Source organism: Eupeodes corollae, chromosome 1 (genome assembly GCF_945859685.1).
Source record: "Eupeodes corollae chromosome 1, idEupCoro1.1, whole genome shotgun sequence".
Taxonomy (NCBI): domain Eukaryota; kingdom Metazoa; phylum Arthropoda; class Insecta; order Diptera; family Syrphidae; genus Eupeodes; species Eupeodes corollae.
Genome location: NC_079147.1, coordinates 185,630,528 through 185,647,461, shown reverse-complemented (window position 1 = coordinate 185,647,461; position 16,934 = coordinate 185,630,528). Strand labels below are relative to the sequence as shown.

The 16,934-nt window shown below is 33.1% G+C and overlaps 1 protein-coding gene across 1 annotated transcript in view; it reads left to right on the top strand.

Annotated features, from left to right (window-relative positions):
• Nucleotides 1–7,354: 7,354 nt before the first annotated feature.
• LOC129938364 (dual specificity tyrosine-phosphorylation-regulated kinase 2) overlaps nt 7,355–16,934 on the top strand; it is a 111,370-nt gene continuing 101,790 nt past the window's right edge. Inside the window, exon 1 of the mRNA XM_056045867.1 lies at nt 7,355–8,655. Coding sequence (XP_055901842.1) covers nt 8,644–8,655 — 12 coding nt within the window. The 5' untranslated portion in view covers nt 7,355–8,643. The remainder of the gene's footprint in view (nt 8,656–16,934) is intronic.

Here is a 16,934-nt window from a genome sequence, read left to right as displayed (position 1 = left end):
CTCATTTTCCTTCTGAGAAGTCGGCATTCCTCTCGCTTCTTCTGTTCATAGAGCTCATGAGCAGCTCTCGTCCTTTTATGCAGCGCCGCTTTGCGTGCCTGTTGTTTAGCTGCATTTGCCTGCCAACATTCCTCATCAAACCAGGGGTTCCTTGTTGGTGGCTGTTTAAAACCCAGCACATCAGAGGTGGCTTCTCTGATTGCATCTTGGCAATGTTGCCACTGGTTTTCAATACCTTGTGTTGGCAGCAAAGAGAACTTCGATAGAGACTACTTGTAACTCGGTCGGAAAAGGATTTGGCGATCTCTGGCGATTGTAGCCGTTCGACGTTGTACATTCTCCCAGCACCTACTGGTTTTGCCTTGGGTCTGGAAATCCGAAGTGCTACCTTATCTGAAAAAAAAAATTATCTAAAATTAAATTTTAGGGTTAACGAACGGAACTTTTCGAGCTTTTTTCGCCGAAAAATCGTTGATAATTTCTAATTGATTTATGCTAATTCATAATTTTCATTTTTGAAAATAAGCGCTCTGCAGTGCAATTTGTTACCATCAAAACCAAATACATTCTCAATGCAATTTCAAGGTTTGGGAATGTAGCTCTGAAATTTTGATTTTCGAGAATTTGGCAGTAAAATAGTTCCGGCGAATGATCTATTCCATAGTCCTTTTCTTATTGTATGAGTCAATCAAAGACACAAAATGAAGCAATTCATTACCAAGACTAGGCTCTAAATCATCCGGATACACTTGCACCAATGCTTATCTTTTTCTTTTATCGTGGAAATTTTCAGCATCCATCTCCTCGATGTGATTCAGGAATCCAAATCTCGAACATACAGCTTCATAGGCATGCAATCTTTAAGTAAGAGAAACTCGTAATAGAGCGGATTCAACCTCACATTTATCGTTCTGGTGTGGATGCGTGATTGTACATATTCATCGGTATGGGATATTTTTTTGGCTGCTTCCTTGTTTTTATCAAAATCATTTCGTTTGGATTCCACGAATGATTTCAATGATTCTAGTGCCACATTGCCGATTCAAGAATCATTTTCAATCACTCCAAGTTATCGTTCCAAAATGTTGCAAACAGATTGGTTTCGAGACCACTTCTATAGAAGGCGCGTTGCTTCATTCCTCACGATGTCTTTTCGCTCGTTATTGGAAGATATGCTGGTTAGAGCTTTTTCGATTTCCGAATAGCCGTTGACTAAGGCTTTTGTAGCTTCAGATTGACAATACCAACGAGTGTCGCTGAGCCTTTTCAAGACCGCTTTTCTTCTCCGATAATTTCTCAATCAGAATTCGATGCCACTCTGTACTGGCTGTGAAAAACGTGTACAAATTCTGCACGAAATCAAAGTCTTGAACAGCCGATGGACAAATTACAACCTCCAAATTTTGCGGGCAAGTACCACCTCACTCAGCCCTTAAGCGATTGGGGTACTCCCTCAAGATGGGTATAGTGAATTGGAAGTGCTTCCATTTGAGATTTTGATATTTCACTGATTGCCTGATTGGAGTGAACAAATATACATAGACCAATGATTTCTGCTATATTATGTTTCCAAGCCTCTATTGTGGGGGGGGGGGGGGGGGTTGTGGGCTTTCACAGGTTGCCCTCCCCTAAATCCAGCTCTGCATAGAGATAATAGTTTTAGTTATAAGAATATACGTTTGATAAGTCGCTTTGAGACTAGATTTTTCTGCAAACCTGAGTCTAGGAACGCTCGGACAACACTATACTTTATCCATTATTTTATGTGATGCTAACCCTTTGCGTACCCAAAAGTGGTTATAATTAAGCTTCTTGATTGTTGTCTGCAGTAATCAGTAGCGAATCCTTAGGTTTCGTTGTGTTAGGCTTAGTTACTTAATTTGTAGTTTGTTGACTCATGTGCAAAAGCATGTTATGTGCACTTGGTGAACATGTTTTTGCTTCAGCGTTCATCTTGATGGTTAGTGCATTGGACTGTCATGCCAGAGGTCTTGGGTTCGATCCCTGCTTATGCCACCTAAAGTTTTTTCATGAGTAGTGCCTCTTGCAAGGAATTGACAAATTCTCCAAGAGTAATTCTTGTCATGAAAAGTGCTTTATCAAATTTGCCGTTCGGATTTGGCTTAAAATTGTAGGTCCCTTCCATCCCTGACAACATTACTCGCACACAGGAATTGTTGAGAGTTGGAAGCCAGTAGGCCCTAGTTCTCTTCGGGCTGTTGCGCCACCCAATTTCTTTTATTTAGTTCATCTTGATCTGTCAGTCTTGATCTCTTACCTTCAAAAATGTTTCCAAGTAAAAGATAGAATGTCTCTTACTGCCCATAACTTGCAGTTGTCGGTTCTTTCTTTTGATATATCATGTTTTTTGTACTAGTGGTTCATCTTGTCATAAGATTTCATGTAATCGCTGTCAATTGTTAGGATTGGTCCCTTTGAAAGTTTTACTGAGAGATGGTCTTCGAACAACTCAAATTTACCCTAAATGAAGTTCGTTTTTTCAGTGCCTTCATATCAAGTTCTTAATAAGAGCTCATACCGAAAACCTACGAGATCTTTGCTTTTTTCCAAACTAAGTGATGTAGCTTATTTCGTAGCCTTTTGTAATAATGTAGCTTATGTAGTAGCCTTGATGTAGTTCATCATCAAATTCCTTATTTAAATTGTTTAAGAGAACAATTTAAATACAAAACTGAAATATTCAATGTCAATAGAAAAATTTGATGGCTTTTTAAACTTCAAGGTCAAATTTTGTATACAAACAAAAAATATTATAAGCCTTTCTTAAAGCAACATTTGGCCTGTATTTCTATAATTTTTCAAAAACAATAACAAAAAAAAACAGACACGAAACTAAAACCACTTCAAACATTTCAGCAAAATAAAACTTTAAAAGTGAAAATTAAGTTGCAATTTATTTTCGAAATGTATACAAACCTATATTTTTACTATTAGAAAACGCTATAGAAAGACTGAACATCAAAAAAAAAAACTACCTATTCATTAAAAACAAGTAGGTGCCTATATGAAACTATATAGAAAATATTTTCTACTCTCTGTAGACAAACTTTTCCCCTAATTCTATCTTTTCCTATACTTTAGCTCGTCAGAGAAACTGTACTTAGTTGAAAAGGAAAAGTATCAATATTTTGTATATATCTACGTACCTATCTATCTGTCTAAAGACCTAATACAAAACTCCGACAATGAAATGCAATTATAATTCTATATTTTAGCCAAAAAGCGAATTTGGCATTTGTGCCTTAGTCTTCTGGAAAAACTTTATATAGAAGGCAAAGGCACAAACAGCCGCCCCTTTGGCTGTAGAACTACGAAACATCTGTTTTATGAAAGTTTATACATTTCAAATAGTATAGCAACATACATTCGAGCCCTGCGGTTGCAGATACACACAGTAAGTACACACACATATCCACCCACAAACAAACACATATACCTACTCGTATAATAAAAGGAAACTTTTGAGGAACCATATATAAGAATACATATTAATATAAAATTGGCTAAAGGCATTGGCACTTGTTTAACTTTTAGCTAAGGGTAAATAAACAAGAAAATAAGAAAAGAAAAAATAACAACAACAAAAGTGACACTGAAAATATAGTTGCCTAGGTATGTCCCTAAAATATCTCATAAGAAAACTCTCAAGGGTCTTATACGATGATGATGATCATGGTAATGGAACTAATATCCTCTATATACGAAGAACGCCTACGAAAAATTAATAAATACATTATGGATAGTTCCACAAGGCTATTTCTATATGCGAAATGCACATAAAGTCAGGTAGATATAAGGTATCTACATATGTATGCATGAATCTAGCTTACGAGCTTGATTAATATTAATGGCTTCAATTAAAAATCATACAAACTTAAGTGGGTATAGCTACAACCTAGTTATAGCTAGCTACATATATTTTTGATTACACTCTCAGGCTTCATCTGCCATCGCTTTTCAGTTTCAGTTCAGTTCAGTTTATTGGCGGCTTTTTCACCTAAATACAAAATCAACAACAACAAAATACGCAAGGATGCAGCAGATATAAACTTTATAGTACCTATATCTACCGTAGTATTGAGCTCTGTACTCGTATACCGGGCCCGGGTGTAGATATTTGTATACGAACACAATTTATTTTTATGGATGCAATGCGCATTCTCTATATAGGTAGACCATCATCATCATCAACATCCTTAAAAACCAAATACCAAAAGTATGGAGCAAGTACACATATCTATATACTGCATATAGCTTTAAGCCAGACAACCTGCTTCTGCTTCATCTTTATGGGTTGTGTTGTTTAGAGTACAGAGAGAAGACTCTAGAGAGTGAAATTGCATGCCAAAATATTTTTGTTTTATTTGTGTCTATCTCTCGTAAGTTGTATATCCTGCCAGCCTCCTTGCTTAATGCATACAACTGCGACACTGACATCAGGGATGATGATGATGATTATTGAAGACTTGTATTTATGTATGTTGCAGCAGCAGCAGTATCATCATCATCACCATCGTTACGATACCATCAAGTGTAGCATCGACATTATGCAGCCTCCAGCAGCACCCTTTTTTGGTTGGCATCTACAAGCCCATCTATACATACCCCCTAGATATATGTTATTTATAAGCCTCTTACTTCCACCATCTTAAACATCACTTTCGAGAAATAATCCCTCGCAGTTGGATAAATAATTAAAAAAGTGGAATGTAAACAAATCTAATTTTGGTTCGTTCGGAAAGTGGGAGGACGAGCGGGGAAAATCATCATTTCAAAAACGTGCAAAGATTTGAATACATATCCCGCCACGAACCTACATACATATATAGAAGTAAAATAAAATCATAACAATTTTTACCACCTTCAATTTCAAATTTCAATCCCCATGGCAATCATCATAAGGTAAAAGGTGTATAGAAGACGTATAGTATGTGAGAGACAGCGAGGACGGTGTAATTGGAAGGAAAGAAGAACCAAAATACAAAAAAAGAAAGATTGTAACTTAACTACTGCTAGCTGAGTGCTGAAGCTGATAGTATTTTCTATAATTTGAAATTTGTGAAGAATAAACTCAGAAAAAGCTTTTTTCCGCACACAAAGAATTTTTGTGGAACGTATCTACCTCTGTCAGAGTTTTTAAACTATACACTATTTGACTTAAAAAAAAGTTGTTGGATTTGAAGTAAAAACTTCGATACTCGAACAATTTTTCCTCAAAATGTGTTGTCTTCGAAATTGTAAACTGTGTTTTCAGCTTGCACAAAAGACACGATATTCAAGTTCTATTTTTCTGGAAAGAAAATTGAGTGCTGTCACAACCAATAGGTTTTAAGGTATACTTCAACTTTAAATAAGGTCTACACTGAGAAAATGTATAGCTTCATTTCATTTTAAAAAAAAAAACTTCCGGATTTGGATATAACGAATAACCCATTCTGCGATTTCAAAAGTATAGGGCTGGGATTTGACATCTGTCAAACTAAGTTGTTAAACAAATTTTGTTTTCCAGTTGAAAGTGTGACATTTTCGACCATAGATCGAGTAACTATCGGACAACGCATACAAATTGTTAAAACACCCTACAAAAATGATGATTCTGACACAGCTAAAAGGAGATTATGGTTGACCGTCCAAATACGCAGCACTTTGCAAAATTGTGAACAACTCATTGTTTCATTTGAATCACTGAAAATATCGCTGCTGTAAGTGAAAGTGTTGCCGAATTCTCGAACGTGTCAATACCTTGTCGTTCTCAGGATTTAGGACTATCTTACGGCACTTTATGGCGTATTTTGCAATTGGATCCACATCTATGAAAAATCCAGCTCACACAACAATTGAAGCCAGCTAACCGTTTACAACGTCGTCGTTCGTAGATACGTCGAATGGGTGCTTAAACAACAGGCGGTGGCCGGCGATTTTTCGGACAACATTTTCTACGAAGAACATTTCTCAATCGGTGGATATGTTAATAAACATAATGTTGGTATTTGGGTTTGGGGGGAGAGTTCTCAAGTAATTTAAAAGAGGCCATTTCATTTACCAAAAGTCACTGTTTGGTCCGGGGGTGTGATTGGACCTTACTTCTTCGAAGACGACGATATAACAACTTTCACAATGAATTCGGAACGTTGTAGTTATATCATAACCAACTTTTGTGTGACTTATATTAAACAATGCGACTTGGAGAATATGTGCTTTTAACAAGACGATACCACATGCCACACAACTCGAGCGAATATGGCATTATTGCAAAAAATATTTCCTGATTGCGTAATTTCTCGACGTGGCGATATCAACCTGGCTACTAAGATCGTGCGATTTGACAAAACTGGAATTTTTTTGTGGAGCGTGTTTATGCGGATTAAGCTTCAACTTTTGAGCACTTAAAAACACTTGTTAATATGTGAAAAAAAGTGGTTGAAAGAATTGATGCTTGCAACAACTCGCGTGTTTGGTGTAGTGTTTTACACATAATATCAACGTTCAAACTTTATAATCAAAAGAAATATCATAAAAGAAAAATATTTTAAATGTACTTTATTGACGTTTAATTTTGAAACCGCAAAATGGATAACCCTTTAGTTACTGGACTATAAATTTTATAAATTTTCAAATACTCAATCTCGGTAAATTAAGGCCTCAGACTCAACATACTTGCACTTTTCGACATGTCATATTATAAATTATTAAATTAAGGAAATTTTTCTAACGCAAATTATCATTTTAAACTTTTAAGTCGTATCGTTAGCTTGCTGCACCAGAAATATATTTTCGATACTCGAATTTCAAGCATAAACACACAGCTAAACAAAAAACGTTGACTGACACAAAGCAGCACAAAGAAACCCGAAGACCACAAGAAAGAAAGAAATGAGGAAAAACTTTTTGTACTTCATAATATGACTTCCTCTATATCTCAAAACAAAACAAAAAAAAGTATCTGAAACTCAAAGAACCAAGTAAAACGAGAGTTTTTGTTTTGTTTTATTTTATTTTTGTTTAAATTGTATCTCATGGATGCAAATGCAAATGCAAACGTGCGCTTGCTTTGATATGGAATCAGAATTAAGAATCACATCAGTGCCAGTGGCAGAGTGGAATTCCCTCTCCCTGGCTCTCTGTTTTGATATCAAATTCTCTCTGCGTCACAATCGCACTAGTACACATAACATAAACATAAAATCCACACTTACACCAATACAATTTGTGCGAGTGTGAGTATCTTTTCTTCATCAAAAGCTTTTCTTTTATTGTTTCAGCAGGTTAATACGTTCCACAATCAATTGGGACGGGGTTCTCTTGGTCTATAGAGAGCTACTTAGTTTGGCATTGGGCGCCATATAGCAATAGCATAGCATCAAATACAATGACTTCGACTTAACTTGACTATGCTGCTACAACAGCAACAGCAAAAGCAATAAGCAACCATCAACAGCATTAGCTGCGCTACAGCTACACGAATCGAAAACTTTTTCTTGGTCCTCCAGTTCCGGACGAATCGTACGCCAGTGAGGTTGGCTTATAAGCGCTTGAATTAATTAAGTTGTTTTCGTTTGTTTGTTATACTGTAGCACCTCAAATGTAAAATTAGCTATATAGTTTCAAATACGGACAAAGTATAAATAAAAGTAAAAAATAAATAAAATAATGGAAAAAAAAGGAAATAAGAAATTGCCTTAGTGAAACTATAAATTAATTAAATAATAAATTCTTATAAGTTTTAAATTAAATTGAAAAATAAACAAAACACAAAAATTGGTGCAGACAGCCATATTTTTTGTATGAAGCATAAAATAAAAACATACATTTTATTTTACTTGTCTCTCGTCGTATTTCTCCTTCTTTGATGCTTGCAGCACCCATCATTTTCGCGCAGCCATCAGCAGCCAGCATCCACCTGAAAGGATACTTTTTGAACCTGTGTGGAATGCGAGAGTATATGCTAAATCCATAAGGAGAGAGCAAGAAAGAGAGTGAAAATAATACAAAAGAAAAAGATACATATTCCCCAACTAGGACGGATGCTGCTTCCACAACCGAGAGAGATCCCCAAAAGATACAAAAGTATCTCAACTTTTTTTTATCTGTTAAACACCATTTTTCGCATTTCTGTTGAATCCTTCAGAAATTGAAGTTTATATATTCTAAGTGCCAGGTGTATAACTATCCAAGTTTTATCCTTAAAAATAAAGGAGAATTATAAAATAAAACAAAGTATTTCCCCAAACAAAAGAAAATTTATGTAAATCCATCTTTGTTTTTCGTGTCTGTCATAGTGTGCGGTGCATTTTTTGATTAAATGAAAATATATTTGATGCAAATGTGTAACCAACCATAAGGAATGAAATAATAAATTAAATTTTGTGAAAAAGAGAGAGAACCACAGGATATATAGAAATCTATCAAAGTGTGTTTAAAAAAATCCAATAAAAGAATTAATTATTCTCATTGAAAATACATTTAAAAAAAAGATACAATAGAAAACAATATCGAGTTAAGCCCAAATAACAGATACCTTAAAGGGTATAACCATAAGGATTAAGCGAGGATATCAAGAAGGATATATAAAACGAATATTTGGACAAGTATCACTACTTTACCCACACCACCACCTGTGTGATGTTATTCGGGGTAAGTACTCGCACTTTATTTTTACCATATACAATACAAAAATGAATATTGTCCTTCCTCTTCCTGTCCCTACATAATACAAATACAACACATAGCATAGAATATGTTTTATAAAAGGATCCTTATGTTGGTAACAGCGATTTAGTTAAGTGCGGTATTATATTTTGTTGTAAATTTGTGTCGGCCCACACCAATAGAGATGGGAAGGATTGAAAGAGTTTAGATACTTGTACTTATTCTTCTTCTATAATATTTAATGGATTTTAGATTTGAAAACAAATTAAGGATGTTTTCGTATTTATTTGTGATATTTGTTTACTTTCAACTTTTAAGGGTTATTTTCGAAGAAAGGTATTTCCTATCATATATGTAGGTACATAATGTGGGTGGTAAGCTCTTCTGCCCTTAGGGTGATGTTTGTCTGATACTTTTTTGTCATATTTTTGTGTTTCCATTTTGTAGAATATTGTAGGAAGGTACTTAAATAATAAATTCATAGAATTTTTATCAGTACAAATAAATTGGATAAAGTTGGTGGGAGCAAGTCAAACACTCATGATATGACTATGTTTGTAGGTACCTACAGTTATTAATAATAAATTTTAAATAAATTCTGAAGTTTTCAATTCCATCAAGCTTACACATTGGACGTGGTGTAGGAATTCAATACCAATTCAATTTTGTGTTTTAATTTTGTATATATATATGTACCTACAATCGAAAGCTTATAACAATTGTTAAGAAGAATTTTATGTTAGCGCTTTTTTCAAAATATTTAATACAATTTTAATGGAATATTTGCTCAAAGTGAAAGTAGGTACGAAGGATATAGGAAATGTTTGTGATACAAATATAAACGGAACTGATGATGATGCTAGGGTTGCAGACGTTGTTTTAATACGTGGTTTAATTTTTTTAAGACTGAGATATTAATATTCTTAATGAATTTTTCGTTGAAAATCAATTTAGAAATTGTTTAACTCCTAACAGTTCGGAGTGTTCTATGCCTGTTTTTTCACTTCTAACGAAAGTTTAATCTATAACTTACTTCTTTAACTTGAAATTTCTAGAAGCTTGTTGCATTTACTCTATTTATAAGCTTATAGCTTGCTTTACCGAGATAAAGGAGACGTTTAGTTAAAACATGAAACTTAAATTTTATCAAAAACTTTTCTGAAGGAAAATATGGTCGTCCTATTAATGACTTTAAAATTAAAAATGTTCTATAATACTTTTGAAAGAAATCATGTGATAAAATTGATCAATTGTTTAAATGTTTCAAGTTTTGCGTTTAAAAAAGACTATCCATCCAAGCTACAAAGCTACATTCGAGATATTCAATGCAAAACATGTGAATTCTAATATGTTGATATTATTACTTTATGAAATATAATTTTGTGTTCTAATTTTTGCTGAAAAAATTTTTTCTATAAAAAAAACTGTCTTGTTAAAAAATAGAAATGTAATGAATAATATTAGGAGCAACATTTGGATTAATATTCAAGCCTCATTCGTGTAGCCTTTTCTCGAAGGCTCAAAAATTTGAAGTTAAGTAGTGACGCACCAAAGTAAATTTCGGAAAATTTTACTTTTCAGTCACTTTTAGAAAACTACTTTCTTTAAGTTCACATGTTTATCTTGATATTAGTTAAAATACAAATTGAACACGTAAAAATGTTTGAACTTCAAAAAATTAACATTAAAAGTTCATGAAATAAAACTTTATGAGTTTAGGAGTTAATTTTTATTAAACATTGGTATACATTTTTTAAGGATGTCTGAAATTTGTTCATATATAATTTTAATTTAATTTTTTTGAAGAAATAATAACTCGGACTAAAATGAAAAGCCAATGGTTTAAAATTTTTGACTTGAACAAAAAATAAATAAAAAAAAAAAATGTTTTCTAGATCGTTGTGGGCCAGCTTTACACATGTTATAGATTTGCTGATATGATAAAATCTTAAAAATCGTGATTAAATGGCAAAAACATTTCCGCATCGTAGCACGTAAAAATTTGATATGGAATGCGTATGCGTATGGCTCTTGGACAAAAATAGTGGAAGTTGAAAGAACGATTGTATGCGATTTTATATACTTTTTTGGAGTCCAAAATTTAGTGGTTGAATGAAACATATAAAACATGTAATCAATGTTCAATACTCTATAATCTATGATTCTGAATTGAAATTTTCTAATCAATTTTTTCCTTGATATCTTCAAATATGTCCTGCCATTCATCAACTTCAATTCCTTGAATGAAGATGCATATGCTTGCAGAAGTCTTACCATGATAGACGTGTGAAGAATTCTACCGCTTATTAAGTAAAGTGGCATCATACCAGATTCCAGAGAGATGACGTAGTTTGGCGTTGAAGTAAGCAATAATAAATATGAACATGTAAACAAAAACCTGGACAGCATAGCAAAGTTGCGTTAAGGTCACGGTATTTTGAAACGAGATCGATATCCTGGTTAGCAAGGAACTTAGTCCACATTATGCTCAGAGCCTGATGTGCATTCCCTTATCATCAATAAATAAAGCCAATAGTAATGGACTAAAGTAATTATAATAAATCGGTCCCATGCTATACAGAGGCACTAAATAGAACGAAGTGTAATTTAATCCAATTGAGCACTCGTTGCCCTTTTTTCAGATGATTTTCAACAGGTTTTCCAAAAGTTCACATTTTTTAATTAACAGGTTAAAATAGTGGTTGAGTTGCACGTTGGCTACGATAAGAGAATTTATTTCACTGAAAAGTCTGGGTAGATCGTCCCTAGTAGCAAGGCTCTTATTTTTTTCATCAAGAATGTTACTATACTATGTTACCAACATCTTGTGGCAATGTAAGGATAGTTAATTTTGTCCAACCCGTGTTAGGCTCTGGACTAGTCTAGGTAATATTTTGCTATTTAAGTTTATTTTTACTGTAAAAATTGCATTTATGCATTAAGAAAAGTTTCGTACCTTATGTTTCAATAGGTAAATTTTTGTCGATGAGTTAAAGTGCTATAAAAAGAAATGTTTTATGTACTTTTTTGTTAAAAAGTAACATTTAATTTAGAAAAGAAAATTAATTAATTCGGAAGAGACTATAAAACTATGAAACTTTCACCTTTGAAATATGAAATGCATTCCCTAAATGGGTATAATAATCGCTTGCACTGAAATATTTTATTTTAATTGTTTATCGAGCTAACAAATTTCTCTATTTAACGTTTTATCTTATTTCATGTTAAATAATAATAATTTTAAAATACTTAAATCTCCCACACGTAAAGTCAACAAATTATGTATATATTCTTTTATTGAATACAAATTCGCAAAAAACACGCCACAACCCACTTGGAAACGAAAATATCAAAGCCTATTCAGTCACTTATAGAATTCTTCCATCCTAGAAAACTTTGTTTTATTTTTGTTTTATGTATATTTAAGACATTTAAATACTTCAACATCAATCTACAATAAGTGGTCAATCAGTACCAGTACCTACATATATTCAACCAGCACAATACTTGTATTAAAATAATTTCAAAAGCTAAAAGATCAATAAACAATTAATTGAAAACCACACACTTATACTCTCGTAATTTTCGCTAAATAATAATTATTATTTTTTCTATTTCTAAACCAAATGTAAACAATCATTCAAATTCTAAAGTAGGTAAACATTTTTAAGTTTGCAAAAAAATAATAAAAGTCTCGATGAACTGAACATGTGCGATTTAATTTTGAAATAATAAGAAATTCTAACCGACTCAGTTGAAATACTCTGTTGTTCTTGTTGCAAAAGAAAACAAATTAATAAAACAATAAAATATCAAATTTAAGTATCTCAAGTTTTCAAGACATCAAAAATCACTAAGGAACAGCTCATTCTGATTTCTTTTTTTATAGATACACAAATCTCTCTACAAGAAAAAGGTTATACTAAAACAATTGAGATAATAGACGCGTGTGCCATTATGTTGAAAGATTACCAACACCAACCCCCCTCCCTCCCCCTGGGCATCAGTCCTTTGCTATAAAGAGGCTTATTTAAATTGTAATCAGAGATATTAAATTTAATATTCGTTGAATTTCACTTATAAGATGTCTAAACAAAAAAATTTGTTGATGTGACATTATTTACACACAACATCAACCCAACAGACTGTTTCGATGCTTGTCACTATAAACCTAACGTTATGACAATCTGTATCTATAAACAGCGAAAAGCTACGTCAAGTTCGCATCAAACTTACGCCCCATAATTATTACAAACGACACATCCACTATATCCATCTATCTTTATATTTGAAACCAAATAAAGATTTATGACGTTTTTCGTTGTTGTTGTTTTTTTCTGCCTTCATTCATTCAGCACCCGCCAGACATGAATTCAACGTGACCACAATAAATGAGAAAGAAAAAAACAACAAAATGATTAAAATTCAATTTGATATAAAAAGGGAATCACTTGACTATTGCATAAGTTCCACTTAGGTTCCACACCTGCGCTGAGACACAAACAGAGGAGATTTTATACACAAAACGTCGCGTTACATCTTAATGACTTTTCTCATTTAAATATTCATGATGAACTGGACATGATGATTCTATTAAGTTATTTAATTTCTTAAAGAAACAAATCAAGTTTAAGGTTAAATTACAATCTTCACCGGCCGCAGAGCGTCGGCGATGAATAACCCTTCCGGTCTGAATAAATATCTGAGAAATAACTATGATAAGTCAGGTGTGAATAAATTAACTCCGTGAACAGTTAATCAATATGATTGTGGAATTTCGTGCGAATTTTGTCCACTCATCGGAATTTTGTAAAATTGTTTGATTTTATCAGAAATTTGATAAAAACCAGTATAAGTGAGTGATAATAATATTGGAGTGAAGGAAGTACAACACCTACGTAATTAGATGAGGGAGTTTTTTGATTTGTTGTTTAGTATCGATGACTCTTAATAGAAAATTATGAATGTGATATTTTTAATAAATCTACTTTACTTACTCATTCATATGCAGTTTAGAAGTTAAGGTTACTCACCTGAAATTAAAGAAAAACATTTATTTTAGAACAAATGACAAATAGAATGAAAACATAAAATGAAATATCTTCTAGCAAATGGTCAATCGTTTTACGATTTCAACTGGATACAATGCTGTCATTTAAAGTGTCATAATAGATTGCTTATCAATCGAGCTAAGCTGGAATGCGACCCACACTGAAAACTTCCAATGCGTGCTCGTCTATCGATTTGTCTACAACTTTAACAAAATGTTAATAACGATATTTTGTGGGAGATATTTAATTTTAAGTCAATATCTTTCTTTGTTCTCATACCAATTGTGTTCAAAACCATTTCTTAACAGTTTCTTTAAGGTTTTCGTTTTTTGTAAAAAAGAATCGTCAATTAGATTTTTCTTAAAGTTAAAATGCAAATTTACAATATTTTACAAATGATAAAATAAGTTCGATTTTTTAAAGAGATTTTAAAACTCAAACAAATTTTTACTAATAATTTAGTAGCTTTTTTTAAAGTTTTTATGTCTTACATAAAAATCTAAAGAATTGATTTTTCTAAGACCATCTTACGATAACAACAAAAATTAGTACAGAATAAAATAATTTTGAAGTTAATATTGTCATTTACTTTAGAGATATTCGAATCAAACATCAGTTTTTAATAATTTTGGGATTTAAAAAAAAAAAATTGTCAGTTGGATTTCTCTAAAAATTTTACAAAATGCTAAAAACTATGCTTTTTAAATGTAATAAGTCCAAAGGCAATATCTTAATTTTTTATCGAGCTATTCGAGTCAAAAATCAATTTTTACCAATAACTTTGATTTTTGTAAAAATTTGAATTGAAGTCAAAAATGTTAACTTTTGATGCATCAATTTATTTTTTTATGAATTTGGTGTTGTTATATTTGATAGCTAAGATATGAAAAAAATATAAGGTGGAACAACAGTGCGTTGAGATGTAGGACCTAGTGACTTACAACTCTGAACCATACCTGTCTGCCAGTAATTTTTTTTTTTTTTGACAGGAGGAAATCTTCAAAAGACACTTAGCAGTATTCAACACCAAGTAGTGTGGGACTCTTAACCACTAAAACCACCTCTTCATCAGGACCAATCTTGAAGGATCGACTTCCAATTTTTCTTTCATAATTTTGTACAATCACTTAGGGGGAAGTTTAAACTTTTAATACTTTCTCATGTTTTTTTAGACCATAAGCTCATGAGGCTTGGTTCTTCTTAATCTCCGGACATGGATTCTTATATTCAAGACGGACTCCATTTCAGAATTAGTATGACTTTGCAGTCTCTGGTTGTGCGATATAGCGTATTTTTTAACAACTTCTGTAACCATTTCTATTTGTAAGTCAAGATGTAGATCGGTATTTCTTATGTACCAAGGTGCATTAACTATTCCACGAAGGACTTTGTTTTGGAATTTTTGGATGATTTCGGTATTTGTTTTCTTTGTACAGCCCCATAATTGGATTCCATAGGTCCAAACAGGCTTTAGTACTTCATTATAGAGCATTATTTTGTTTTGGATTGATAAATCAGAGTTGTTACCAAGCAACCAGTACATTTTTCTATATTTCAAGTTTAGTTCTTCTCTTTTCTTTTTGATGTGCTCTTTCCGCTTAAGCTTTTCATCCAAAGTCATTCCAAGGTATTTGGCCGTATTGGCGTAAGGTACAGCTTGATTATTGGAATATTGTTTATCTTTTTATTTGTAAGGTTTATATGTGAAGATTTTGTTTCATTGAGTTTGATACGCCATTTTTCGGTCCAAGCTCTCACTGTGTCGACGGCATTTTGTAGTTTTACTGCTGCCTTAGAGACACATTTGTCGGATACCAAAATTGCGGTATCATCTGCAAACGTAGACATTATGGTGTGATTACCAACTGGAATACCCCTTGTGTATAGTAAATACAGGGTAGGACCTAGGACACTTCCTTGTGGTACACTGGCTTCTACTTTCTTCAATTCCGAGTATTCTTGATCGTACCTTTCTCTAAACAATAGGTCTGAGATGTACGATTTTAATATTTCAAAGTACTGCCTGGGAAGATCCCTTTGCAGATTGTACTCAAGTCCCTCATGCCAAACCTTGTCAAAAGCTTGAGCAACATCTAAGAAAGTAGCTGAACATACTTGTTTTTCTTCTAATGCTTTTTCTATTACATCCAATATTTTATGAACTTGGTCTATCGTGAAATGTTTATTTATAAAGCCAAACTGAGGGTTTGGGATTAACCTTCTTTCTTCTATGATTTGATTCTATGATTCTTCAGAAGCAGTTTTTCAAAAACTTTTGCCATAATCGGTATGAGCGATATTGGTCTGTAAGCCGTCACTTCTGTAGGTGGTTTACCTTGCCTTGGTATGACAATTACTTCAGCAATTTTCCAATGGTGCGGGACATACCGTTGCTTAAGGAATGCATTTATTATATATTGGAGTTTTATGAAGCCTTTCAGTGGCATTTCTTTCATAACCTGAACAGTTATTAGATCGTAACCTGGTGATTTTTTATCACTGTGCCAGTAATGCTATCTGAAATGTACGGGACCTACAGTTTTAAGCCGAATCCGAACGGCTAGTTTGAGAAAGTACTTTTCATGACGATATTTATTCTTGGAGGATTTGACAATTCTTCGTAAGAGGCAGTTAGCGGGAAAAAACTTTAGATGTAACAAGCGGGGTTTAAATCCAAGACCTCTGACATGACAATCCAACTCACTAACAACCACACGACGCTAAGTTGAGATTTTGGCGGAGCGTCAACCTACCTACAAACGCACACATAGTAATTTCTCTAAAAACCTTTTTTTTTTTTTTAAGGGACCTTGAAACGTAAAGAAATGTCAACATTTTAAATTCGACTAATCGTACCAATAACAATAACCTCCTCTGGGAAGTAAAAAAAGTTTTACTGACAATCTAAATTTATAGATATCCCGGTATTTTCGAATGACCAACGAAAAAAAGGGACAGCAGTATATGTTTCTTTTTCGGGTAGTTTAACATTTTGGCTACGTCAATTTATTTTCTGTGAAGCTACAGAAATGAATGAATGTCTACATAAATAGTCCCTGAACTATAGACAGATCTAATTGATAGCAGGGTTAGTTTGACCTCTTAACCACTTTTTGATTAAACTAAGCGTGTGCGTTAATCTGTAAAGTTAATCGAATTTTCAATTTTTTCGGATCTTAACTTTAATTTCGCTCTGGTAAATTTAGGCCTCAA